Source organism: Colossoma macropomum, unplaced genomic scaffold (assembly GCF_904425465.1).
Source record: "Colossoma macropomum unplaced genomic scaffold, Colossoma_macropomum, whole genome shotgun sequence".
In the NCBI taxonomy this organism is placed as follows: domain Eukaryota; kingdom Metazoa; phylum Chordata; class Actinopteri; order Characiformes; family Serrasalmidae; genus Colossoma; species Colossoma macropomum.
The window spans coordinates 26,924,069-26,951,913 of NW_023494806.1; the positions used below are offsets into that span (position 1 = coordinate 26,924,069).

Below are 27,845 nucleotides of genomic sequence, written 5' to 3' on the forward strand. Positions count from 1 at the left end.
TTCTCAATGCTGTAGCAAGGAATTCCTTTAATACAAATATTTCAGCATGGTCAGGACATTTCAAAGAGGAGAAGACAAAATTAAAATAAAAATAAAATAAAAAAATTAAAAATAAAATACTGTCTGAGGTACAGGTCTTCCATCATGAAATGATAATGATAAGTGCTTATGTGCCACATCAGAAAAGGGTAAAAATAGAATAATAGAAAATTAATTAAATAAATTACAATATGATAAAAACAACAAAAGTGGAAGCGCTGGTAACAAATGAGTCTCATAAGTAGCAAGGCAAAAGTTGGTCTTGGTAGAGCCACAAGCCCTTTTTTCTGACCGGTTTCACAAAGAGAGAACAAAATATTGCCATGCTAAGACGACAGCTGCTAGAAAAAGCCTCTACCTTTGTGGTTTGCTTTGTGATTTGTCATGGTTTGAGAAGGGCTGGGCATAAGGCAACCTGAAGCTGGCTCAGCGGTTATGTCCAACATGCTGAGAACCACTTGTCTTCAGAAAAAGTGTCCCCAGATGCGTTGCTACATTTAAAAAGTCTGTAATTCAGTTATGTCTTGCTGAGAGCAACCATTAAATACACAGGGTAGGCTGAACTGTTGCAGGGACTCTTGGGAGCTATTCCAGCTTTCTGTGAAACTGGTAATTAGAGATTTAAGTAAACTGTATAATCTTAGATGTATGATAGTTTGTCCACCATTCAATTCTTTGTAGGTCCATACCTGGAAGAAGGCATTCAAAGTCATGGAGCAATGACTTAATATGTAGTCCGTGGCTTATGATGGTTAGTTAGGGTAGAAAACAATGAGTAGATATTTTCCCAAAAAAGACAGGGGTAGTGCTGAATCTTAAGATCACTACAAATGGATGAATTGTTGCTATGGCAGCCCTGAGCCAATCAGTCCATTTAGGTGACATCACCTTGGTGATAATCAGCAGTGAGAAGTAGTACCTCTTGGCCTGCTTTCCCGAAACATCATAGTGCAGTGATCACCATAAATGCTGAATTGCACAGCAGTGCTTCTCAATCACAGGGCTGGAGTGCCGCTGTTTTGTTTCAGATTAGTATTTTCCCCCCACTCTAACAGAAAGTGTGACTCAGAAGAGGCTTATTGATTAGCTGATGAGTTGAATCAGGTTTGTTGGGTGCAGGGAAAACACCACAATGTGCACTGCAGGGGTGCTCCAGGATTGAGAACCACTACTATACAGCGCCCTCTACTATACAGCATGTTCAGACAGCCTTCAAGCCACAATGGTGAAGGAAGAAAATCAAACAAACAGCATGGTCAGGTTTGGGGTTTTTCTATATCCTGGTTTCATTTATCTAATTAACTAGCACTGATAGCCTACATGAGATATTAGGCCCATATTCGTCTATCTTGAATTAAGGTACTTAGATTTCCAATTACATCTACAGTACACACATTTGGTAGATGGTACCGTACCGTATGACTGACAATTCTTTCTTAACTAGAAATGCCTTGTAATTCTTGCAGAAACTTAAGACCCCATTTGCACTGGGTTGTTTCATGCGACTAGTATCTAGACTGCAACTTGGCAAGTTTTTATGCTTAGTAGTCAAATGCGTCTCTGGTTAGTCAGATTGAAATATGATTGCTTCATGCTGAGTAAAATGCAAATTAGCTCATATACAACAACCAGTTGACTGTGTTGTATCTCATTTTTCTTGTTCTTTAAAAAAATGGCTGCTGTGGAAGAAACAAAGAAATAAAAAAAATAAAGAAGAAAGCAAGAAGGTGGCAGCCACTTTCCTATATGTGGAACAGCAGGCATAGGCGGTATCACTATATTCAGAGGGGTTTTGATTGCCAAATGTGGCTTATTGAGACAGATTCCGGAAGTGGTCTGAGTGATGAGCTTTAAAGAGGAATTCCACCAATTTTTCAAAGTTTCTGAATTATTTAGTTCTTGGGATATAAACAACGTCAGAGCGGTTTGATGTGAAATACTTCATTTGTAGAGACTCAGATTTCTTTACAGTGGTCCTAATAGGAACCCAGGCTCACAATGTCTACAACATCAATATATCCGTTTTATTTACAATCCCAAATCACTAGTGAACCTACAAGTGTCTGAGTTTTCGCCTTACACCCTGCATATACCACTCTGCCATAAATGGATCAAAATAAATGAATTAACATACATTTTAAGCTAAAACAAAAATACAAAACCACCATAAAGCAATGTATCAGAGATATCTAACCATTTCATGTAATAACTTTCTGTGAGGGGGATTTCAAAGGCATTAAACTCTTCAGACGTCTGGTTTCTATCACCACCACTGTGAACAATTCTGACTCGGTAAGTTTTTCTAGGACGGAGTATTTCACAGTACATCACTCGGAATGACTTTGTTTACATAAGAAAACATTTAATTGTGCCAAATTTTTCAAAAATCAGTGGAGTTCCCCTTTAAGTCTGTTTTAAATGCATCTTTACACTTGCATTTTTATGTGCATTAGGATAATATCCATCCAGATATTATCCTGCTACTCAAGACACATGAAACAACCAGGTGTAAACAGTCTAAGCGTACTGTAAAGTTTGAACTGAATGAAAACACCGTATTAAGATTTTTTTTACCAACGCTTTTGGGAAAAACAGGCGCTGGCTGACCACTGCCTGTGCAATGTCAGTAAGAACTACTTCCTTTAAAGATCAAAAGGGAAGCAGCATTTACTTGTTTCTGCTCTCTTGCTCTCTCTCTCTCTTTCTCACTCTCTCTCTCTTTTACACACACACACACACACACACACACACACACACACACACACACAAGGCTGTAGTTTTGCTGAGTCATAATTCATCAACTGTTTTCTCCAATCAGCTGAGAATATCGATTTGTCAGCTAAAGAGATTTACTATCGAAATAAAGTTGATTAAAGAAAAGAAAAATAATGCCAGCATGACTTCACTTGGTAACAGATTATTACATATATGGGAGTTATATAATTTAATATCCTTAACTGATAAAAAAAAAAATAAAAAAAACAGCTTACAATTCTTTCACTCAGTTTAGCAAGATCAAAGCTAGGGGAGCAAATTAGAAAAGGATGGAAGGTATTAATTTGTACTATTTTTCACAGTCCAGTTACAACTATGTGCTGATATGAAATGATATATATTTGATTGCAATTCTGAAGGCAGCTTTATGATGTTAACTCAAATTCTTTAGCAACTTTTTTGGGGTAATAAAATCACCATGAGTTTTCAATCCTATATGGAAATCTATATGAATAACAAGTTAACCTTCAACCCCATCCTCTTCAGAGGCATGTTCATTTCTTCTTCTGGAAGTTCTGCTATCAAATGTGTTCTTTGTTTCTTTTAATAAATAGACTTACAGGCATTGTTAAAAGAAAAAGGAAGTCAAAACTAAAAAGGTAAAAATATCTCATTTCCTAAATGAATCATAAAGGGCTCCCTTCCTTCTCAGTTGGTGCTGAAACAATTATTTTCCTTTTTTTCATTTTTTCTTGCAAAAACAAAAATATGCTTTTTAAAATGTGTTTTTTTTCACTGTCATCTGTAGAAAAAAAGTAATCGTACCAACAACGTCTTGGTCATATCTACAGCTGTACAACAGGCTCGCAAGTGTGTCCATGGAGAAGGGAAAAAAAGCATGCGCTTCAATTTACATAAAAATTACTCTTTACAGTTATTTGCTTAAGAACAATTATAATAAACAGTACAAAAGGAAATAGAAATGCAGCACTTGCTATTGGGAGTCTTCTAAGTTTGTTTTTTCTTCAATGGCCTGTTTTACTATCTCTGCCAATTTCAAGCGATCCACTTTATCAGAGAAAGCCCGACCTAAAAGGAGACAAAAAATAAAACTAAACATTCATACACAGTGCAAATAAAAGCAAAACACAAAGCTCAGCAAGCAAAGCTGGTTAACTTGTGTGATTTTAAGTCAATGCATACGGTAAAATATTGTAATTAGTGCATTTTATAACAGTCAACAACCAACAGCCCAGCTGTCACAGCACTTCAGTATTAAGGGGCTTGTCTAAGTAGAAGCTAAATACTTACACAATGCATAACAGTACATAAACACTAGGCTAAAGACCAATGTGCCAGTTACTGGAATGATGAGAAAAGGCAAAACTGAAGTTAGCTTCTTATTCCATTTTCCATTCTACCTTAAATGGAGCAGTGATTACATTCTCCATTTAAGGTGGTATGGAATATTTTAATAAGAAGCTGGCGAACAGAAAGCCAACCTTAGCCTCGTGGAGAAAACACGACTCACAAAAGCTGATTTCCCCACCTGATCCTAGAGGTGTTGGAAAATATCGACACGCTTGAGTATCGCGATGTTTTGCGATACTATATTGATTCTCAAAGACAACAAAAATTAATAGTTTACATGCAAAGATTCCTGGCAGATCGTGGTTCTTGTGTTGTGTTTAAACCCCTGATCGCAAGATGGCAGTTTTGTAATCTATCCTCAGCCACTAGACTGTTCTCCTCCAACATAAACAAGTAGCGTATGAGCGCACCGCTAATGTTAGCATTAGCAAACTTAGCTGACTAGTAACGTTACCACCAATTGCTGAATCCTAAAGACTTAGACCGGTGTTCTAACAACTAAAAGTCTACTGTACAGTCTATTGTTCTGTCCAGCTTAACATTACTACTTACCTACTAATTTAGGCTATCAAAATATCCTACTTATTCTTTTAATGCTGGTAACATTTTTCTGATAAGGAGATTTAGATGAGGCCAAAGTCAGGTTCTTGCCTGAAATTGTTGGAACATTCTTTTAAATTGGTAAGTATACTTACCATCCCAGCTCAGCCCTTGCAGCCCATCACGGAGCAGCTTGCAGTCCCTGTTGAAACGCCACGCTTCATACATCACCTCATTCAGCTTCTCATCCTCATTTTCTCCTGTGAACATCAGCCAAAATGAGTTTATGCACATGAGAAAAGCAAGACATGGCGCATATTACCAGAATAATCCCATAATTACCACAATGAGCTCTTCATTATCTCACTTACCAGCCTGTGGGAGGATGCACTGTGCAATGACATCTCTTAGTTTTTCCAGAGCAACGTTGGAGTCCTCGGCACCATTTTCAGGATCGTTAATGAAGAAGCCATCGCTAGGCTTTGTTCTATATGGGCCAACAAAACACAGCTCATATTTACAGCATGAAATGAGTACAAGTCCTTCAGTTTGCAATGTAAAAGTTAGACGCTGTATGTAAACATTGCTAAAAGTGTCTATACAAACTGTTCACTCCCCAGTCCATATAGCTCAGAAGTGCCCAATCCTGGTCCTGGAGGTTTACCACCCTGCAGAGGTTAGCTTCAATCCTAATCTAAGACACCTGATCCAGGTAATCAAGGCCTTCGGGGGCATCTGACTATATGAGACAGGTGTGTTGGATCTGAACTCTCCAGGGTGGTAGATCTCCAGGACCAGGATTGGTTGTAGTATATAAATCCACATTAATGTTCTAAGTGGACCTCTGGTTGACAATAAAGAAAAATGCATGATATGGGCCCTTTAAAGTTCTGGTACTGATAAAATCAGTGAGGTTTGTGAAGTAAATGGTGTCTTAGTATAATGTAAAGTGTAGAACTGGCAACTGTAATCTACTGTTTAACTGGGAGGAAAACTTGGTTCCATACATGGCCTGATTTAGATTTTACAACTTTAAAATCTGTTAAGTGGTTTAATATATGATTACTTCATATGGGGAGCAAGTATTTATATTTTTGTTTATTGTTTTAAAGTAACCAGTATTCGAACGGTGATAGGCAAACAACAAACTCGGCTATCTTAAGTAAAGAGAGAAGAGAGAGAGACACCAACCCTAGCAACCCCAGCTTCCTTTTCCTCAGAATAGGGTTGTTGACGGAGCTGAGCGGCTTGAGGCTGACGTTAAGGTCTTGTATTCTCATGTTTGCCAGCTGTTCTGCATGGGCTTGCTGGATCCCGGCTACAACTGCCTGCTCAATCACAAAAAAGCAGCACATTTTAATCCTTAATTATACTGTAGGATGCCAACATATATACTATGCATAGTACTGTGCAAAACTCAGAGACCACCCTTTAATTTTTTTTAATTGCCAGTCAAAACAGCCATTAACTACAAGTTACTGATTTTTCAGCGGCAGAAAAGAGGCTTCGACAACTAAATATAATCTCAAACTATAATTACATACATTATATTATCTCAAATTGCCTTTATTACTTATTATTGAGATTTGTTTTCTTCTTGACAGCTACACACCCATTCAGACTCATAGTGTTCAGTTGTCTTCTCACTGTGGAAGGATGGACAGAAACACCTGTGGACTTTTTTTAGATTTGAAGCAAGAGTGGAGCTTGATTTTCTCCTCTCTCTCAAAGATTAAGTACTGTTTATCTGCTGGTGACCGCTTTGGTGTTACACCAGCTCTTACACATTTTTAGGAGTCTCATTTTCTCTAGATCTTTTACAATTTTTTTTTAACTCCAGTTTTGGAAACTGCTCCCAGCCCACCCACCCCCCACCCCACTTATTTTCTTTGACTTTCACCTTTCATTACGCAAGTGGATTATCTTATATCTAATCTCCTCAGAAATATCTCCTTTAGCCATTTTAGATGCACATGAGAGAGAAGGCTGTAAGGCATCAAAGGTTTTTTTTTTTTGCCTGTGTGAATGTTAGAAACTCTTTGAATGTTAACATAACGTCAGTGAGTTCTTCGGGAACAGCTTTTGTTGTGAGGACACCACTGTGTTTTTAAGGTGGGAAGGATGGAAGACTAAGTTGCAGTAAAGTGTACAAAAGTAAAGAGAGACTAATTAAATACTGACAGAGTAGGATATTTTTGTTTAAAATATTTTCTATTAAATAATTGTTTCCAGTTTTCTTTCTTGCCCTGCGATGGACTGGCGACCTGTCCAGGGTGTATCCTGCCTTCCGCCCACTGACTGCTGGGATCTCGAAAACTTAAATAAACTTAAATAATAAGAAGAGCGGAAAAAAAAATTTTATTTTAATGGACATTCATGTAATGAGGTTTTATTCCAAATAATTCTGAACCACTTCTATTGGTTCATTCGTCACGCTTGTACAAAGTAAAGAGGAGGTGCTAAAAATAAAGTACAATAAATAGATAAATAAATAAATATTTAAAAAAGGAGCTGCAAGGTTAAACTATACTGGTATATACATACTTAATGTATGCCTATGACCACTAATATAGTATCACAAAAGCCTGTTCTGCATGGGCTTGCTGGATCCCGGCTACAACTGCCTGCTCAATCACAAAAAAGCAGCACATTTTAATCCTTAATTATACTGTAAGATGCCAACATATATACTATGCATAGTACTGTGCAAAACTCAGAGACCACCCTTTAATTTTTTTTAATTGCCAGTCAAAACAGCCATTAACTACAAGTTACTGATTTTTCAGCGGCAGAAAAGAGGCTTCGACAACTAAATATAATCTCAAACTATAATTACATACATTATATTATCTCAAATTGCCTTTATTACTTATTATTGAGATTTGTTTTCTTCTTGACAGCTACACACCCATTCAGACTCATAGTGTTCAGTTGTCTTCTCACTGTGGAAGGATGGACAGAAACACCTGTGGACTTTTTTTAGATTTGAAGCAAGAGTGGAGCTTGATTTTCTCCTCTCTCTCAAAGATTAAGTACTGTTTATCTGCTGGTGACCGCTTTGGTGTTACACCAGCTCTTACACATTTTTAGGAGTCTCATTTTCTCTAGATCTTTTACAATTTTTTTTTAACTCCAGTTTTGGAAACTGCTCCCAGCCCACCCACCCCCCACCCCACCCGCACCCCACACCCCACTTATTTTCTTTGACTTTCACCTTTCATTATGCAAGTGGATTATCTTATATCTAATCTCCTCAGAAATATCTCCTTTAGCCATTTTAGATGCACATGAGAGAGAAGGCTGTAAGGCATCAAAGGTTTTTTTTTTTTGCCTGTGTGAATGTTAGAAACTCTTTGAATGTTAACATAACGTCAGTGAGTTCTTTGGGAACAGCTTTTGTTGTGAGGACACCACTGTGTTTTTAAGGTGGGAAGGATGGAAGACTAAGTTGCAGTAAAGTGTACAAAAGTAAAGAGAGACTAATTAAATACTGACAGAGTAGGATATTTTTGTTTAAAATATTTTCTATTAAATAATTGTTTCCTGTTTTCTTTCTTGCCCTGCGATGGACTGGCGACCTGTCCAGGGTGTATCCTGCCTTCCGCCCGCTGGGATAGGCTCAGGCTCCCCCCGCAACCCAGAAGGATAAGCGTGCGTGTGTGTGTGTGTGTGCGCGCGCGTGTGTGTGTGTGCGCGCTCTTTCTTGCCGACACCGCAAAATAAATAACTTGTACTTAATGGCCATTTTGTAAAAAAAAAAACACAAAGTAAAAAACAAAAAAGTGGTCAATGACTGTTGCACAGTTCTGTATGACTGTACAATCGTATACAAAAGCTTGAACACCCCTCGTCAAATTATGTTTTGTGGACGAAAACATTCTCTACAGAAAACAAACTTAAATATGGCATGAAAAGTGTGTCCTCTGTACAAGTTGTGTACCTATTTCCACTGCAAATAACTGTATTTCATCTCTGTTGTACGAAAACCTTATATCTCGAAAACTTAAATAAGCTTAAATAATAAGAAGAGCGGAAAAAAATTCTTAATTTTAATGGACATTCATGTAATGAGGTTTTATTCCAAATAATTCTGAACCACTTCTATTGGTTCACTCATCACGTTTATACAAAGTAAAGAGGAGGTGCTAAAAATAAAGTACAATAAATAGATAAATAAATAAATATTTAAAAAAGGAGCTGCAAGGTTAAACTATACTGGTATATACATACTTAATGTATGGCTATGACCACTAATATAGTATCACAAAAGCCTTCTCTTTTTGTAATGTAACTTTTTCTGTCAAGAATAGCTCACCTTATCCATCATCATCTGGGCAGAGGGAAGCACATTGTCCAAGGCCTCAGTGCAGTTAAGCCAGGGGTGGGCCAGGACACCCTCAATGGTCAACCTTTCTTCAGGCTTCACTTTCAGCAGCCTGAATGACAGAATAACACGTTTAACAGCCTAGAATCAATCCTCCCTATAAACCAAGATCTAGAAGTGGTAATACACTGGAGAGAAGCTGTTTTGACCAGACCGGAGGATTGCTAAGACACTGACATTTCTTGGTTCTGTGGAAAAATGAAGCACCATTCACATACATATTTAAAAATATTCTTACAAGTTCGCACTGTATGTAGACAGCCTAATTACGAATTCAAATGACTATAAATTCACTGAAATTACACTGTACCTTTTTTTTTTTATTCAGAGGGCAAGGAAGACCAGCTGACTTGCACCTAAATTCCTAAATTTCCTGTAAATATTAAATATGAAACCTTTCACACACGTTCTACGAACAAATAACATGACACAATTAGGGCAAATGCAGTAATGTAGTAATGTAACTAAGGTTTGCTACGTTGTGGGTTAGCAAACTGTCGCTACAGTTGCTGCTGTGAACCAGTTGCTAGAACAAACATTAGCAAACAGGATAAAACAGTACTAACCCACTGATTCTGTGAAACAGCAAAAATGAGTTAACGTTACCCACTTGCTAAGCAGGAGGAACCTCCCTTTTAACTCTTGATGAAGCGGTTTCTTTTACGAATTTTCCCGTTCCACCTTAAATGGTTCAGCAGTTAGGCTATATTCAGGTGCCTCAGCTTCTGTTTAGAATTTTCCCTTTCCAACTTAAATGGTGCAGCAGTTGCATTTAGGTTCCCTGAGGCCTTTACACACTGCGCAACTGACGATAAGTGACATTTTATTTGTCCTCTGTTCAGTTCTTGCAAACTTTCGCTGGCAAAAAACACTCCCTGAGCATCATGGTCATCTCTGCTGTTGGAATGGTGACAACCAAGATAACAGAGCAGCTGAGTTCCAACCAACAGAACCTCTGCACAAACGCTAAAAGAATCAGAATCTCCAAAAAGGCTAACTGGGCTGCCAACAAAAATAAGCCTGTATGGAAGCGCTCAGCATTTCAGTTTCTGAATGAAGTGACGATCTTCACACTACATTCACTTTTCTTAAATGGACAGTAGCTCACTGTCACCGTTCTGTGAGGAACAAAGGAGATGTTATTGCACTTGAACACATCCAGCCCGTTTGTTCTGAGCTTCGTTTAGAGAAGCTGCATCTCCAAAATCCCTGCCGTGAGTGAAAGCACTCACAAATTTTAGCTCCTGAAATGAGGTGGGAAATCACCCCGTTCTCATCCCAGTTTTCCAAAGAGGAAAGCATCCTGCACAGTGTCATAGTTTGTCTGTTCTGTGATGGGCAAATAACATTATTTGATATTTGATTGATGTTCTAGCTATATATATATACACACACACATATATATATATATACATATATATATATATATATATATATATATATATATATGTACACACACATATATATATATATATTTTGATAGCCTGTTTATGCTACCCACTTTTTTGCATTGCACAGAATACAACTGCTGCATGATCTAAGGTGGAACAGGAAAATGTGAATAGGAAATCAAACTTCAGCCTCGTCAACTTCGATTAACGTGGAAGGCTGCTTTCACCTAAATGTCTCCTACTGTGCTCCACCATGCCGCATGCACAATGCTCTGAGGGCGGTCATTGTCTTTATCTTTTGGAAAGGGCAAAACAAAACATGGGGAGTGCTAACGCGTTCACAGGTGGGACTAACACGCCCACGTGGCCAGACCAGCTATGAAAACAAAAAACAGAGAAGCTCAGATTGCATCACACAGAGGGGATATGACTTCATGCTCTGCTCATCACACTATTACTCCACTATATCTTTGCAAAGAAAAGTTGTTTGCTGCTATATTAAAGTTAAAAATGTTGTATATATCGCTTTTACATTTTCTGAAGTGTGCCAAATCTTTTGGCCCAATCTACAGCTGCATTTATGGATTTATACTCAGTTCTACTATTAAAAAAAACAAAAACACTATTTTAGATTTCCCCATTCATTCTGATACAAGAAACTGCATCATGACATATTTTCTGAACAAATGATCAGACCCCTATTTAGGCCTGAATCATTCAGGAATGAATTTTGTTCAGGAATGAATTTTAATCAGGAGTTATTTTAACCATGCATATAACGATAACTGCATAAAAAGATTCTGTTAAACAGCTCTTATGGACATTAAATGACTTTTTTTTTTTTGCTAGTTACAAGATCAACGTTTTGTGGTGCATGTGTATCTTCGACAGACACTAGGCTGAAGTGCAACTAGGCTACTGCAACACACCGTGAAGCAATTTCCTTTCAGGTCACACACTACCTTATTTGTGAAGAGAAACTAGTTAAAGCTTGAGTTATCTTGGTTTTCATTAGGAAAGCACCCATCATGAATGTTTATGGCCAATTTCATCTGATTGATTTTATTTTATTACTCTTCTTTAAAATTACTTTTAATTTATTATTTGTTTTTTTTTATAAGAAGCTCAGACTGTGTGGGCTAAATTTCCAACACTTTCCTTTAGCCAAACCTGCAATATAAAACAACCGTATTGGCTCTTTTTTAAACTGCCATTAAAAATTTTACATTTTTTGTAACTTTCAGTATTTTAGAAAGTTCAATTCTGTTGTCTATTTAAATAACATGATTCAAATAAACTGCTACATCAAAAGTAAGAAGTGACTGGCTATTTACTATAATGAGTCATTAAGCCAATGGGTTTTATTATGCAAGTACATTTTGCTATAGGTGTAGCAGCATCACTCAAATACAGTGTAAGTGCACTTACATTATCTGTCAAGAAATTGCAACACAGACCGACGAAAAAAAAAATTAAATTAAAAAAAATAAATAAATAACCCAATACATTGGCCAATTGTCCATTTTGTGTTTTGAGCAAAAATCTATCGATTCTGATCTTGTCCGATTCCGATTGTGCATCCCCATTTACATTTACATTGCAGTCATGCGAAACAGCCCTGCAATAAGCCCAATAAAGTTGTGTAATAGTTTTAGATGTCACTCTGGCAGCTATCTGCTCAATCAGACTTAAAACCACAACATGAATGAAACAAAGCTGATCAGTTTATATTATTGTGGGCTGAAGATAACATTTGTGCCAGAAAGAAGGAAAAATAAGATTTAGTTCTTAATGACAGCTTCTGAAAGCGCCCTTGGTGTCCCTGTGTTTTCACTGTTTGTAATTTCGGTTATTCTCAAACCTGGCCAGCTTTTTTTCCCCTGCATCATTTTATAGACACATGCCACAGTCATGACCTTTAGTCCTGGTGCTAGTAAATCATACACGAACAACAAATTCAAAAAACAAAAAAGCAAATGTGCCATGCAATTCATGAGCCAAAAGCCAGCCAGCATCTTAATACGAAGTGACAAAGAAAAATATCAATATAAGAACAGTAACATTTTTCTGAGAAGAGTTTTGGTAACACTTTATTTGGAGTGGTCCTTTGTAGATGATTAATAAACTCTTCCAGTTTCAAACTCTTTCAGTAACACATCAACCACATATCAGTGAAGTAGTAGGAAAGCATCTGAATACATTAAATACCTTAAAGATGTATTGATGACACATTACTTATGTTAAGTAGATGTATTGTTAATATCTTCCATTACACAAAACCTAACCTTACCAAAAAAAAAAAAATTAATTCATTAAATAAATAAATAAATAAACAAACAAACTAATAAACTTACCCTAAACTTAACCTCAACCCAAAACCTAATCCTAAACCTCACGTTTTTGACATGTTACCGAGAGTCGACTGAGTGTTTGTTTCACCTAAAAGGACCACTCAAAATAAAGCGTCACCAGAGTTTTACCTACAAACATAGTAGGAGAGATCAAAAACCTTTGCACTGCATAGTTTTTATTGTTTATTTTTCCCTCCCGGCCAAAACAACCACATAACTTGGGTTAATGACGCAATTCAGCAACAAAGGTCAGTGCCTAAGTTATATTGTTATATTGTGATATTCAACATTCTCACTGACGCATAAGCTCATATTGTGATAATGATGCACATTTTATTGCTCTGCACTGCTTTGATGCATCAGGGACAAATGTAGGTTGTTTGGTTGTCTACTACGACTCCTATCAAACACACAAATAATAAAACAATTCAAGAGACCAGTGCTATTGTGGGTGCATGAAGTGTTTTCCATCCACCTCAGACATGCTCAGTAAAGTTCACCAAGTCCACCAAATGTTTGAATATTTTGGATGTTTTAGTGCTTCCTTACCTACAAAATTAGACTTGGGCTCTAATTAGTGTTGCTCATAAGAGTCTCCTATTTGCTTACAAAACTCCAGTAAGCGTCTTTAAGCAAACATTATAGTCCACGTGGGGACAAAGCACTGTAGACTTTAGCGCTCTGCGTCATTAAACAGCTGATCCAACTTGTGCTAGAAAAAGGGAAATACCAATCTCTGAAAAGTTGTGGCCTGAAAGGAAACCAGTTTGACACCCTCGATATAGACTCTTCTTGTTCACTGAACAAATCACAAACATGATTCATTCAAGAAGCTGCTAACCAAACAGGAAACTGATGAATTCAAGTCTGTGATGCAATAGTTCTGGCTTATTTTTTGTTCTCTTATGGTTTTTTGTTCTCAACCATAGAACAAACTCTGAATTTTCAACATAACTACAATGTCACAGTGTACAAAACTGTTGACACAGTGATTCGGCTTCCCATTTACTGTTGAATTTCTATAAATGTATGTGCTAATACTTTTACAAAATCTCTTATTGCAGGTCTGTAGAAGACTAACTTAAAAGAAGACCCTCACTTGCGGACGATGTCTTTTGCCATCTCAGATATCTGGCTCCACTCGTCTTCAGGGAAGTCAAAACTGCCCGTCATGATTTTCTTGCGCATGTCTTTAGGGATAGTGCGGCTGTGGTGCTTGGAATAAAACGGCGGATAGCCGCACAGCATCACATAGATGATCACGCCCAAGGACCACAAGTCACAGCTCTGCAAAGACAGAGAAATGTCGTCACACGGACAGCAGAGGTAACATTTGTAATATTCTTTACCATTTTTATCGACATCTCACGTTTCCCAGGTCATATATTCATACACCTTAGGACTGAATGCACAAACGCATTAGACAGCAAAGAGCTCAAAGCCCCTACTACTTTTCATTTTCATTTCTGAATGTTCTACAAAGTAAGAAAAGCTAATGATGTTTCATTTTAGCAAATTTTTATTTTATTTTGACACAAATCATATGAAATATTTTGGGCTAGGTAGTAGCCTGCATATTCATTAAAAGTTACTGAATGCTGATTTAACTGATCCAAGAAACAAGTTTCTCATAAAGACGTCATACCTTGTTGTATGTGTAAGGGGTTGGTGAGGTAGGTATAATTCCAGACTTTTCTTTCTGGTGGCGCCTTTGTGCCTCTAATACCTGAAAACACAAAATCCATAATATATTACTAAAAAGTTAATGAAAGAATGATTAAATGAATAAAAATATGTACTACATATCATGTAAAAGATCTTACCTGAGGTGCTACATAGTAAGGAGTGAAACTGTGGGGTTGTCAGATCACCTTGGTCGATTTTGGCAAAACCAAAATCGCACAATTTTACAGGAGCATCCTGGTGATGTTAATAAGAGGACATTTTACAAAATCTGATCAGTGAACCTACTGACCAAAAAACAACTAAGAGCTACTTTCAAGTCAATGTCATAATACATTTTCATTTTCCACACCATGACATATTTCCAAGAGAAACATGATATTAAGGAGGGTTAACTGAACTAGCACAGTTTTGTTCAATAATAGGCAGTGGCGGTAAAAACAAGATATTATTGGTTAATATTATTTTTGCCTGCCTTCAAATGCATGGTGACAATCAAAAATCAGATGTTTCTGAGGCAAGGAAAAGTCATAACACTTCAGGGAAAACAGATTTTTTCCTTTTAAATGATAATGATGAATCATGCCCAATATTCCTAGAATCATAGCTAACAAGTTAAAAAGGTCCATTCTGATTTCAGGTCTAATAGAAGAAAAGTGAATTACCAGTGAATTGTCCTTGAACAGCAGGTTCTCTGGTTTCAGGTCTCGATGTGCAATATTCAGTGAGTGACAGTGTTCCAAAGCCTGGGCAATCTGTGGAGATAAAAACATAGATAAACCACAGGATCTTTCAAAACCAGAGTTGACCTCAGACACTGGCGTATGCCAACAACTCATTCCCTGCCAAAGCACTCCTCTATATAATCAAAGTGCTTCAAGCTGATGCAACATAACATGATAATTATATCTTTATAATTATACTTTGATCGGCCTGTGTAAGGTGGGGGAAACCAGTGTTGTTGTCAAATCAGTCAAGTTTGAAATCACCTGCAGCCAAGCCCGTCATCATCTACAGTGCAGTCTGCACTTAACTGGGGAATTTTTGTTGATCTGAAATGACGACTTTAAGGTTAAAGTGCAGAATGTTGGCTTTAATTTGAGCTAACTGATGCATTCCGACTCACTTTGATTATTGAATATCCCTAAGAGTTCATTAATGGATATGTGGTTAACTGTAGGTGCCTCTTTAGATAAGCCAATGAGCTAAACACTAACCAGTGTAATGTTAGATGCTTAAGAGAACTCACTATCTTTGACACAAGGCATTTTCTCATCAGTGAACAATGTGCCAACATGTTATCTGACAGAGAAATACATATTTTCACTGTTTCTGGACCTAGCTAACATCAGCTATAGCAGCTAGCTAACTACTTAGTGACACAGCTGTGCTATTACTGCCTTCTCAGCCACGTCCTCAACAACGCATCCTTGGCAATGCAATCACGTTCAGGCACGTTTCAGAGTAGCCAAGTGTAACATAACATATATACTCGCAAATCACTAGTTGTTACACACACTGGGCGAACCATAAAAGGACCACTTGTGATTTCAGAAGACGAAAAGTAACCGGACAAATTAAATTAGCCTTAAATAAAATCGCCAGGCTGAGAGCTTGGTTTTAAATCCTTCACAATCAATGTCTGTCACTCTCAGACAATACTACACATTGGGTAACTTTCCTGGTGATGCGCTGCCAAATATTTGTAGTTCCTGTTTGCTTTGTGGGCATTTTGCCTTCAGCTGTCCTCAGTAAGTGAAACGAATGCTCAATGGGTTTCGATTCATCTAGCTGGATTTGAGCAGTTCAGATGCTTCTGAACACATCAGAATTCAACTGCTGTCAACAATTACATCATCAGATAAAAAGCTGGCAGGTCCCACTATCAGCCATAAATGTCCATACAAAAAGAAGGGTACTTTTTCTTTTTTCTCCTCCTTTCCATTGCTCTGGTACATCTTTAACACGAGTCACGTTTTGTTTACGTCTCTGTTTGACTTTATCTGATTTATTAGCCTCACAATGCCAGTTTTACTGGTTTTGACATTTCTTTGGTCCTCATGTTGAGAGACAACAGCAACAGATCCACGCGCAAATGCCTCATCTAGACTGAACTTTTGACCTTCAGTGCATGAACGAATGATGTAACAACAACTTGCCAACAAACAACTATGCAGCCAGCCTTCCAACTGGCCAATTAAAATGGGAGAGCTACGTATCAAAAAAGGTCTGTAATTGGTCTGTAAAAAGGTCTGTAAAACATGGTTCAACCGATATGATCATACACACCATTCAGTTAAAACTGACAAATCAAATGTGCCTCAGTACACTGCCAAAATGTAGCAATTATGTCAATCCCACTGCTTCTATTAATTTTGTAGTGGCTGTACTGGTTTTGTGGGAATGTGGGCAGTTTTTTTAAATGAGTACCTGTTTAGTGACTTGGCTTGCCATCTTCTCTGTAAAGTGTCTGTGCTGACTGATTCTATGGAACAGCTCCCCTCCTTCCATCATCTCCATAACAATTAATAACCTTGCTCTGTAATAAGTGGCAAAGAGAGAGAGAGAGGGAGAGAGAGAGAGAGAGAGAGAGAGAGAGAGAGAGAGAGAGAATAATGAAAGAGGGAACACAGAGGAGAAAAACAGACATAAGCAGCTTGGTGTGTGCCCTACCTTGGACTGGATTCATGGGGAAACTGCACACTGTTGGCATAAACCTCCAAAATCTGCACAATGTTGGGGTGAGCAGCACACATCATATGAAGTCTCACCTAATAAAGAAGAATGGCAAATTGTAGTGTCCCCCTTTAAAGTAATACTCAAAAATGCCAACAACGAAGAAGCGCCAACTGGGAACTTTTATACAGTGACTGTGTCCTTCTAGCTGTAATATTTTATCTAAATAAGTATTTTTAAGCACATGCCTAAAATAACTACTGCCTAAGAAGGCAGATGTCCAGTTCCTGAACTGCACTATTAATTGGGGCACATCAGTCATGAGTCTGATTTTCTTTTGAGCCATTTTTCCACAAAAGCAACAAAGACAACAACATTGTTTATTTGCTCTTCAGTGAAAGGTTTTTTCACTTTTTTGCAGGCTACGTGAATGCACTGCTATGAATTCTTTCATTATTCTTTCACAGGCTGATGTTAGAAATGAATATATATCAATTCTAGTCCTGGCCATAACTTGTCACATGCAAAAAGAAGCATCATTATGACGACTAAAAACTGAGATGGAACGAAGACATAGTGCAAAGTGAAGAGTGAATGACACAGAGCGCTTTACAATTATAAACTGATAAATGCATCTTCAGTACCTCATTGCGCGCTTTGGGTCTGTCGATCAAGATCTTCAGGGCAAACCGTTCTTGTGTTGACTTTTTCACACAGACCCTGGAGAAATAAGGACATTAAGTTACTTCGATCGTGTTCAGTGCATGTCCAACCCCAAACTGAATTCACAGGGCTACTGCAAATTGACAAAACCTCCAAGACCACTAAACAAGGCATATACAATCGGATTTTCATCGCCTGCCAGTGTTTTAGGAATAAAAGCTACATGTCTGGGGAGTGTTAATTTGGGTCTATGTGGTCTCTCGTCATGGTACCTGCATTAATAACAATCAAAAGCAAGCAATTTGTTAAAGTTAGCTGATGCAAGGAGTTGAATTGAAGCAGAAATTTACAAAATCAGTGCAGGACCTTCGAAACAGCAGAAGCTACAACACCTGCTTGTCTAAATTTTCAAAGCTTATTTAAAATTTTTCTGACAGATTTGAGGAAATATTTCAACAGTGCCGGTATAAAACAAAGTGAAAAAACTAATCAGTGTGTGCACAGTTACTCAAGAATACTAAAATCACTGTTCGAATATTCATTATGATTCATCGTGGGAAGACAGAGAAAGGACTCATTGACTGAGAAGGCAGAGATAGCATGGCCATATATACAGTGCCTTGCAGAAGCATTCAGCCTCCTTAAAAGTCACAAGATTCTTTAGGATTTCAAATGACAAACAGATTGTTCAGGCTAATTTTTAATCACAGACCCAAAAATCTCTTAAGAGTAAATTGAGACCCCTTCAAAGCAGTACTTGGTATAACCACCTTTTACTGCTTTAAGCCTTTTGGGATAAGTTTCTCTCTGCTTTGCCCACTGTTTAGGAGTGATTTTCACTTATTCTTCCTTGCAGAAACTGCTAATTTTAAACAGTGCCACAAATTTTCAAGAAGACTGAAATCTGGATTTTGACTTCAACCAATGCGAAGCAAGGAAATTTGGTGTTTTCAACCACTCCTTTGTTGCTTTAGCCTCGCACTTGTCCTGCTGCAAGGTGAAGTTTCTTTCAAGCTTTAGTCTTTTATCAAACTGAAGCAGGTTGTCTCGCTGTATTTTGCACCATCCATTAGTCCTTCAGTTTTAACAAGATGCCCAATCCCTGCTGAGAAAAAGCATCCCCACAATATGATGCTGCCACCCCCATACTTCACTGTTGGGATGGTGTTTGTTAAAGAATGGACAGAGTTAGATTTGCACCACACACAGCATTTTGAATTCCTGCCAAAAAGCTCAATTTTGTATCTTTTTCTTCAGATTCACAGCCTAACCAATGGTGCTTGAAATAAGAGGCCTTTCATTCAGAAATAATGACTGTGGACACATGAACATGAAAACTAGGAGTTCACGTCCCTAAATAAAAACTGCAAATTTGACTTCTGAAATGACTAAACTCGATAGTTAATGCTTTCCAGTACAATCAAGATACAAACTGCAGTACAACCCATCACTTAGTCTCTGCTGTAAATTGCAAATTAATGTTCATTGCAATTAATAATCACATCACCTCTGAAAATAACCATGGTTTGTCATGGCTGTGTATGCACTCAATGATGCTGGAGTTATAATTAGGCCTTAACATCTGTTTAAACCATTTATCTTTTCACATTTAATAACTAAACAAAGACACAGATGTGGTGCTACAGGCTAAATCTGAGTGTGCCTTCAATAGTGAGTAAGCCATTACATTAGATATGACTTTACTTAATCTCAAATTAAACCCTTCCTCAAATGTAGACATCCATGATAAACCGCACTGCTACGATTACTTTGGCAAAGAACTCAGTCGAAGGAGGGAATACCACTGATTTCAGACTTCACTTACAAATTTAAAGTCTTGTTCCTTCATCTATTAATAAAGTTTTATTGACTCAAAGGCTTCACAACGTTTTACTCAGTAAGTCATGTTCCAGTGCCATAAGTTAGAAGTAGCCCACACTACGCAGTGGTGCATCTTCATATTAAAAACATTTTCGGAATAAGGTTACAGCACCAGCAATGGGCACATTACATCGAGGCCACATACATGGACACAATAAGAGAACCTGAAAGTCTTCTGCAGTGCTAGCCATGTCACCAATTGCAAGCCAGCACACCAATAAGACTTAAAATGAAAACACCACAAATGCTGGTCTTACGAACATTCTCCACCATAATATTTTCTCTAGACACACACAAATCACTAAACCCAAAACTACAAGACTGATTCAAAGCTCAGATTACTTAGTTCTACTTTGTTTCAAGACTGTTCATAGAAAAAGGTTAGAAAGGTTACAATGAGGAAGCACAGAGACCCATGCACAAAATCTGGTTTACTGTGTAAGGAAAGACAGCTAGGATGTAGGTCAATCCATGTCCAGTCCTAGACTACCTATTTAGCTGATGAGGTCGGCAAACCATTTTAACTGTATTAAATGCTGTTTCATAATACAGCCTTGGTGCACAGAGCGTTTACTGTGCAGTTTGGGTTGTTTTGGATGTTTTTTCATCTTTAAAACCTATTCAATCCAAGACCAAATTGATTTGAAGCCATAGCTAGGAAATGATTACAGCCCTGGGCCATAAGCTAAGACACAGAAGAGGAAGACAAACTTTGAAAGGTCAGTGAATTAGTGTGAACCTAACCTTTCCTGGCCTCTTTCCCCTGGCCTCAAACAGCATAGTGTACCAAGTACGTGCCTCCAAGGGCCCTCGAGAGTGGCAAGAAGGCTTATGTAACTAAAGAGCTGGGCCATCAAATAAGCCATAAAACACATAACCTCAAAAGAGCATATGCATAAATGAAGCGAGTGAGTGAGCCAGCACTGCAGAAGCCGATTAAACTTCAAAATACATGTAAATACTTTTAGAATGCACTGTTTCATGAGGATTTACAACCTGCATGACTCCACAAATTAGATCTTGGGAGGTGTAAGAGGATGTTAATAGTACAACTGAACTGAGGAACGAACTTTGAAGCAAACTATGAAGTTTGCAGGCTAATGTCAGACCCCTGATCAAAGCAGTGGGGGGGGGGACCTGAACTTTCACTTGCTTGTGGTAACATGCGAATAAGATTAAAAACTTTACCTTACAGGTCCACTGATTCCAGCACCCAGCTTCTGTGTCCAGTTGATATTGTACTCTTCCAAGATGGAACTCTCCTATGGGCATAATACTGACATTAATATACCACACAGGTGTAGTGTGTTAACAACAACAACAACAACAACAACAACAACAAAGAAGACAACAAACAAAGACACAGACAGATGAACATTTAGATACACACAGATAAATAGATAGCTAGTTAGACAGATAAGCAAGCCTGCATAATACAGACGCAGTGTTTGATAAAGCCAATGGATATCACAACAGCAATATAAGAAGCTATAAACTATTATGAAAATAGTGTGCATCTGACTGGATGTGTAATAAGTACAGACTTTTTTTGCTGCGTAAACAGAAATCTAACCAGGCTCTCCTTTAAGCAAATGGCAAAAACCCCACAAACTTACAAATGTACCATTCACTACTGAAATACTAATAGTTACTTATATCAAAACAGTAAGCATTTTTGTGCATTGTAATGCAGAGCATGTTTCACTGTTGCGAAGAATTGCTTTGTTACCCATCAAAAGTTATTTAACTGCTAATGGCACCCCCTCTTGGAAGATCTGTAGCCTGTGAAATGTGAGCAAATTGTATGAGGTGCTTCAGTCTAAACACAAAGGGCATTCTCCAACTTTATTCTTAAAACCCACCAACACCGTTTTCACAAAGATTCTGACATTCACTGATGTTTTCTTATTTGGAATTTGTTCTTAGGTAAGAGCAGAATCTACACTCACTCAAGATCACAAAGGTGTGAACAATTCTGCGGTTTGAGAACACATCATGAATCTGACGTAGTTAAGTTTTTCTTAGAATCTTTCGAATGAATACATTTCAGAACCAACTTAAGAAGAGGCTCAATCAGTTTTTCAATTCGTCATGTTACAAACGCAAGTACATCTGCACATTTTTATTTACAATAAAGTAATATATTTAATACCTTACAGACTTGTTGTGACAGCCATTTCTACTTCAAACATTTTCCCATACAGTCTATGTATTTTACACACAACACTATGAGTGAGTATAATCATCATATTTAGTTTAATCATCATGAGTAGTTTGAGTGTTTTGTGATTCGCCAGTTCATCAAAATGTCAAGTTACTCACATATGTGAGGTAATTTGATCCATCATTGCAGCTCTTAACATTATGTTCATCATGGAAATTCAGATCGCAATTACGCAAAAAATATGATTTATCGTTCAGTCATAATAATAAGCAAGGCTTAAGGCTTTTTATTCAGTTATTACCTTGAGGCTTATGGGCCAGTAACTACTATCAAGTACTTAATAACTACTATGGAACTAATACGTAAAGTATGTAGTCATAAGAGTGAGGAGTTAAAAGTCTCTACCTATCAACAGGACTTTAGGGTTTAAGAGGTTAAAGTGTCCACTAGAACTACACCACTGTGATAATTATTGCGACTCCATGCTATGAATGTTGCATACAGACGGTATGTTATTGCGCTGTGAAGAATGCGCAAAACCCAGTTTTCCCCACTTAAACTAAGGCCACCTGACAAACATGTGCTTAAACCATTAATGTCAGGCTGTGCATTTTTTAAACACTCCTTAGCAAATACTGAATTCCAAACGTGAGTACAAAATATAGTTCTGGACAATATGCAGTCTCACACAGGAGTCAGCCCATGAAACTAATCCGCTTTAACTTGTGGTGTAAACTTGTTCTTAACTCATATAGCTCAGAGCCTGAGCTGTTGTGGTATGTGCAAGTTATCTGATAGATATCTCACAAACTGCTTACTAAACAATGGCTTATCCAGGACTTGAGGGCCCCCATTCTTACTTACTGACCCCAAGCTGGACACATCCCTGCCAGTGACAATGGTTACTGCTGGGTTAATGTATATGTTGCAAAAAGAAATCCTTGCCGCTGCACATTCAGACAGAATTGTTAAAGACAATTTTTGCTCAGGCTGTATTAGGTTTCATAAAATATAATTCCATACCTTCAGTCACAACTTACTGTTCTGATGAAACATGGTGATCTTGATTTTAGTCTTCATGGTTTCTGCAAATATGTCTTTAAGTAGCTAAGTAGTAGATAGCTAGCTCCCACTAGTTCTCTCTAAATCATATGGTGTTAATTAGCTGGTGAAGGAGACACACTTCCTCTGTGAAGCCAACCACGTGTTTCCAAACCGTTGCTAAAATCATCAAACAGCTTAACATGCTTGGTCGAGAACGCTGTTACATCAGCTAACTGACGCCTGTGTTGGCTAGCATCACACTGAGTGATGGGGGGGATTGGGGGGGGCTACCCTACCTACCCAAAATAAGACAAAATTGTTTACTAAATTTACTTTCCTACTGAACCAGCAATGATGAATTCATGATGATGCAGGTTTTTTTTTATTATTAAGGCTTCCTTGTTTATCTTTTTCCAGTATTATATTATGGAATCTTTTAGTTATATTTCACTAAAAACCATTATTGTGTGTGGGTTTTTTGTTTGTTTTAAAAACTTTAATATTTTAATATTACTCAATTAAAGCCCCTTTAAAATTAGGTGCTGTCAAAATAATCAGTAGACACCTTTATTACTAATATAATCAACAGTAACAACCCTACACTGATGCCTCACCTACCCCTAGGTCAGGGCTTCTTAACCCAGTCCTCAGGAAGTACCAGGTATTCGGGGTTCTTAGTGGCTTGGTACGGGTGTTTTGGGGGGTTGGGTTGGAAAATATTGCCCTAAGGCAAAGCAATCTTTTGCTCTGCGCATTTTAGTGTACTTGCCAATCTAACATGGCCACTTCATCTCTTGTTGAAGGGTTTGTGAGCCAGCTGATTTCTTGCATCGGGTGTATCAGAGCAGGGAAAACCATTTAAAAATGCAGGGAAAGGGGTTCTTTAGGACCAGGGACTGGATGTTTTGGGCATTTCTGAAAATGTAGCAGTGTACTGACACCAGCTTTAATTTGTTCAAATGGTTTTAGTGATATTTATCATGAATGAGGAAAAATTAAGATGGTACCTCAAAATCTCTTCATATCCATTTCATTAAAGCTCTTTCAGCAGGGTGGCCAGAGGGTTCCAATATGTTCTCCTGCCAAATTTATCTCGTCACTTTCTTCCACTTTTTTAAAGAGCTATGCAACTTCATAAAGCTGCAGCAACAGCTCATGAGGCACTGTCTCCAAACAGACTGGACCTGTTTTTCAAATGAGAGCGAACAGCACGCCGTCCGAGCAGGTTTTCGGTATGACTAGGAAAAAAATGATATCTGGGTACCTCCATTTTTTTAATAATTTGGAGACACCAGCTGATCTTTACATTGTGCGAAAATGTAATGATGAATGAACATACAACAATGGCCGAATACATGGAAAATACATGGGAAAATAAGTCTTACATTAACTTTCATTAAAAATTAGTAATGTTTTTTTCCCCTTCTCCTGGAACGTTACAATTTGGGAGTCACAAGGTTTTGTTCCGACATTAACAATATGCTTGCGTTTCTGGTCAGAAACTTGCAGGTTAACGTTGTTCTTGGTATGGCTTGGTAGTTCATGTTTTAGGTTTAATAAGTCACCTTTTAACAACATAATTTGCTTCTTCTTAATAATTTGGTTAATTCGGCTGTTATTGTTATTAGTGCTATCAGTGTTATTAGTAATAGCTTGGGCTAAACTAATCCACCTTTTTTGTAATTTACAAATGGGATATAACGACAATTTAAAAATCACTGAAGACGTTCCATTTATGGAAGGTTACAGTATGGCGTTACTGAAGATCCCACTTCTTTTCATAAATAATCTATAGACCAAGAGATCACTATCTAAAACGAAATCTGCATGAGCAGACACTCTTGAGCTTTGAAATCACTGTACCTGAGCCCTTCACTGTGTTCTGGTCTTGTTGGTCATGGATGATTTACATTATCTGCAGTGTTGCCCTAGTTTCCCATTAGCGTCACAGGTCAGATAAACTAAACCAGTGCAAAGAGTACTCAATATGATGCTTGGTTTACAAGTGTATGATGTTTTGGGCTCTGACACTTGAAATGAGAAATGAGGCCAGGCCTGCGCTGCAGTCTTATATGGCAGAGTTTGGATCAACAGTTGCTAATGGAGATGTGCTTGGCTCAACACCCAACTCAAATTCAGGTCAAACATTTCACACGTTTAAGGACTGTAAATGATTAGCATTTTAATGTAAACTGTGAATCATTTACACAATCTTCACCATTTGCGACTTAATAAGGGTTGGCCCTTAGCCAGGTGGAGAATCAGACCCAATACTGTGGATAAGTATATCATAAACTGTCTCTGCTTTTACATGATGCATGTAACTGGATGGGTAGGAACTTTTACTATCTTATTATAAAACTGGACATATTTTATTATTATGAGACTGGACCATGAAAACTGACTTTCGGTAAGCTAAGAAGTGTGAAAAATAGCAACCATAAATATATATATATATATATATATATATATATATATATATATACACACACACACACACACACACACACACACAATGTTTTTGTGATGTCACAAAACAAACACATGTGGCCAATCACATTAAGTATTAAGGAGTGCTGCAGCCTGGACTGTATTTTAAATCAAGATTAATATGGTGCAGCCTATCAGAGCAGAGCTCATTCAAATAGTTGTCTTAAAAACAACGAGCCAAAACTATCTGAATTTCAAATCAATGACAAAACAGCTTGATTAGAATACATCAATGCTCCTATTATTTCAATGGTTAGAAATAGAGAAGCCTAAAACCACACTCAGGTAAAAGCATTGTTAGCCCAATGACATAACACGAGTAGAAGTAGCTACCGAAGTACTTTAGGAGCTCAACTTGCGAACAAAAACGTATATGGTCAAATAATGTGTTCTCTTCAGCAGTCGCATTAGTCCGTCCAACGTCTCAAAGTACACGAGTGAAGTTTTTTGGGCCCTGTTATTCTTGTGTTGTGATACTTTTTGTCCAAAATAAAATGCTGAAGCTTCAAAGTGAGAGGTGTGAGCCACAGCAAAGCAGACCAAGAGCTGTCAGAATAAAAGAAACCTCACTAAATTTGGAAAGCTAGCTAAATTGGAAGCAAGTAAAAAAGTAGACTCGTCACGAGCCCGTTTAAGATTAGACACTATCTTTACGGCTTCTGGAAAAGAGCGAAACGAGTGCTGGACAATTCCACACGTGTCAGTTCATGGCAGAATTCGCTGAATCGACATTCAGCATTTTTACACGTACTGGTATCATTTTAAATGATCTCCTTACCTTGATAAACTTGTCTGCATTGTTGTCTTCGGACATGGTGCCTTACTGCTGCTGCGTCCTCAGACTTGGCTGCCAGTTTCTTTTAGCGACGCCAGTTAGCTAACTAGTTAGCTGCTCTCCGGATTGTTTGTACCTTTTCTCCGAAACGAAACGCTGATTTCCCATGAAAATTGGGACTAGCAACCGTTAAGATCTAGGCTGAACTCGCATGACCACCTGCCTTTTTCTATATTTGGTTAAAACAGGTGTCCAGTTTAAGCTAGTTTAACCGGGGACCCCAAAGTTTGGCTCAAAGTTTTGACACCGTCACCCCAGAGTTCAGTATGTCCCGGCTTTTACTTTGACGGCCTTGCACGACGACGGGGTCCAAGGATTATTGCCAAGAGTGGATGAAGGCAGGCTCTCAGCAGATGAGCTTGCCACTTTTGGACGGGAGGAAACAAAGATGAGTATTTATAGCCTGCGCGAACCGCAGAGTGTGGTGGACGGCTAGCTAAGCCCGGCTAGCCTGTTAACTCCAGCGAGCGAGCCAGTCACAGAGCAAACCGGCAGACCGAGCGGAACAGCAAACACTTTAATGTAACCAACGACCAGGCTGTCCGCATGTCAGTTTAAAAGTAACCTTATTTTTCCGAGTCGTCGACAAACTCCCAGAGACGAAAGCAGGGCAAAGCACGACCGGTTAGCGAGAAAACCGGTAGTTAGCAGCAGCAGGTTAGCTAGCCGGCCATTTACCTGGCTATTCAGCTAGCTAACGCGCTATAAGGGCAGAAAGAAGAGGGCGGCCGCTATAACCGCAGAACCGCCTGTCATCGACATGTTTTAAATCCAGCCCCTAAACGAACCGATAAATTTTAGAGCCCCATTTAATTCTGTGGTCAGAGCTGTTTTGGACTGAACGGGTTCGTGTGCCGTTGTGCCTCCGCTGTTAGCGACCCTCGTCCAAACAGAGGCGATCTGTGCGGCGGACAGACTGTCCCCTTTTAGGCCTGCGCCTAGCACACACTCTGCTGCTGCCGCCCACCCAACTGCAGTCTTGAACACACTGCCTAGTGTTTTTTTTTAGCAAATATAATTAACGCGTACGTCATATGTGCAGACACAATGTCGTAATTAACGCTTGGATTTGGCTCAGAATCAGGCAAACTGAAAGAGAACTATAGTTTCTGGGTTTGTTGATGACGCAGCGGGGTCCTCTCCCATCTGGTTGTTGTGAAAGTGGCTGATCTGAGTCAGTGAATTCACTGAGAATCAGATTCGGCTTCAGACTGTTCAGTATGTTTGAGAGGCGGAGTTAACTTTAATCAGAATTTTTATAAATGATGCATTTACTGAATATATATATATATTCTGCTGTGTCTGATCCACTCGTAGCAGCACAACACACACTAAGGCTCTTCAGTGTCACTGCAGTGCTTAGAGTGATCCGCCACCCAAAGAATACCTGCTCTGTGGTGGTCCTGGCCATTGAAAACCGTTGCCGTTGAAAAACAGGAAAAGAGGGGGCTAACAAAGTATACAGAGAAACAAATGGACTACAGTCTGTAATTGTAGAACCACAAAGTGCACCTATATGGTAAGCAGAGCTGATAAAATGAACAATGACAGTAGAAAGAAGGAGGTGGTTTTAATGTCATGGCTAATCGGTATATATAGATGATTTGTTATAATGTTT

At 38.3% G+C, this 27,845-nt stretch overlaps 1 protein-coding gene across 1 annotated transcript; it reads right to left on the bottom strand.

The window, feature by feature from the left end:
* mapkapk5 (MAPK activated protein kinase 5) lies at positions 1–27,400 on the bottom strand. The gene is given in 15 exon segments (XM_036597876.1): positions 1–3,843; positions 4,821–4,925; positions 5,037–5,152; positions 5,857–5,993; positions 8,981–9,101; positions 13,891–14,078; positions 14,437–14,517; positions 14,615–14,641; positions 14,643–14,711; positions 15,140–15,229; positions 16,905–17,013; positions 17,148–17,245; positions 17,795–17,870; positions 20,883–20,956; positions 26,171–27,400. Coding segments are annotated over 15 exon segments (1,422 nt in total). The 5' UTR covers positions 26,207–27,400; the 3' UTR covers positions 1–3,748.
* Positions 27,401–27,845: the final 445 nt, after the last annotated feature.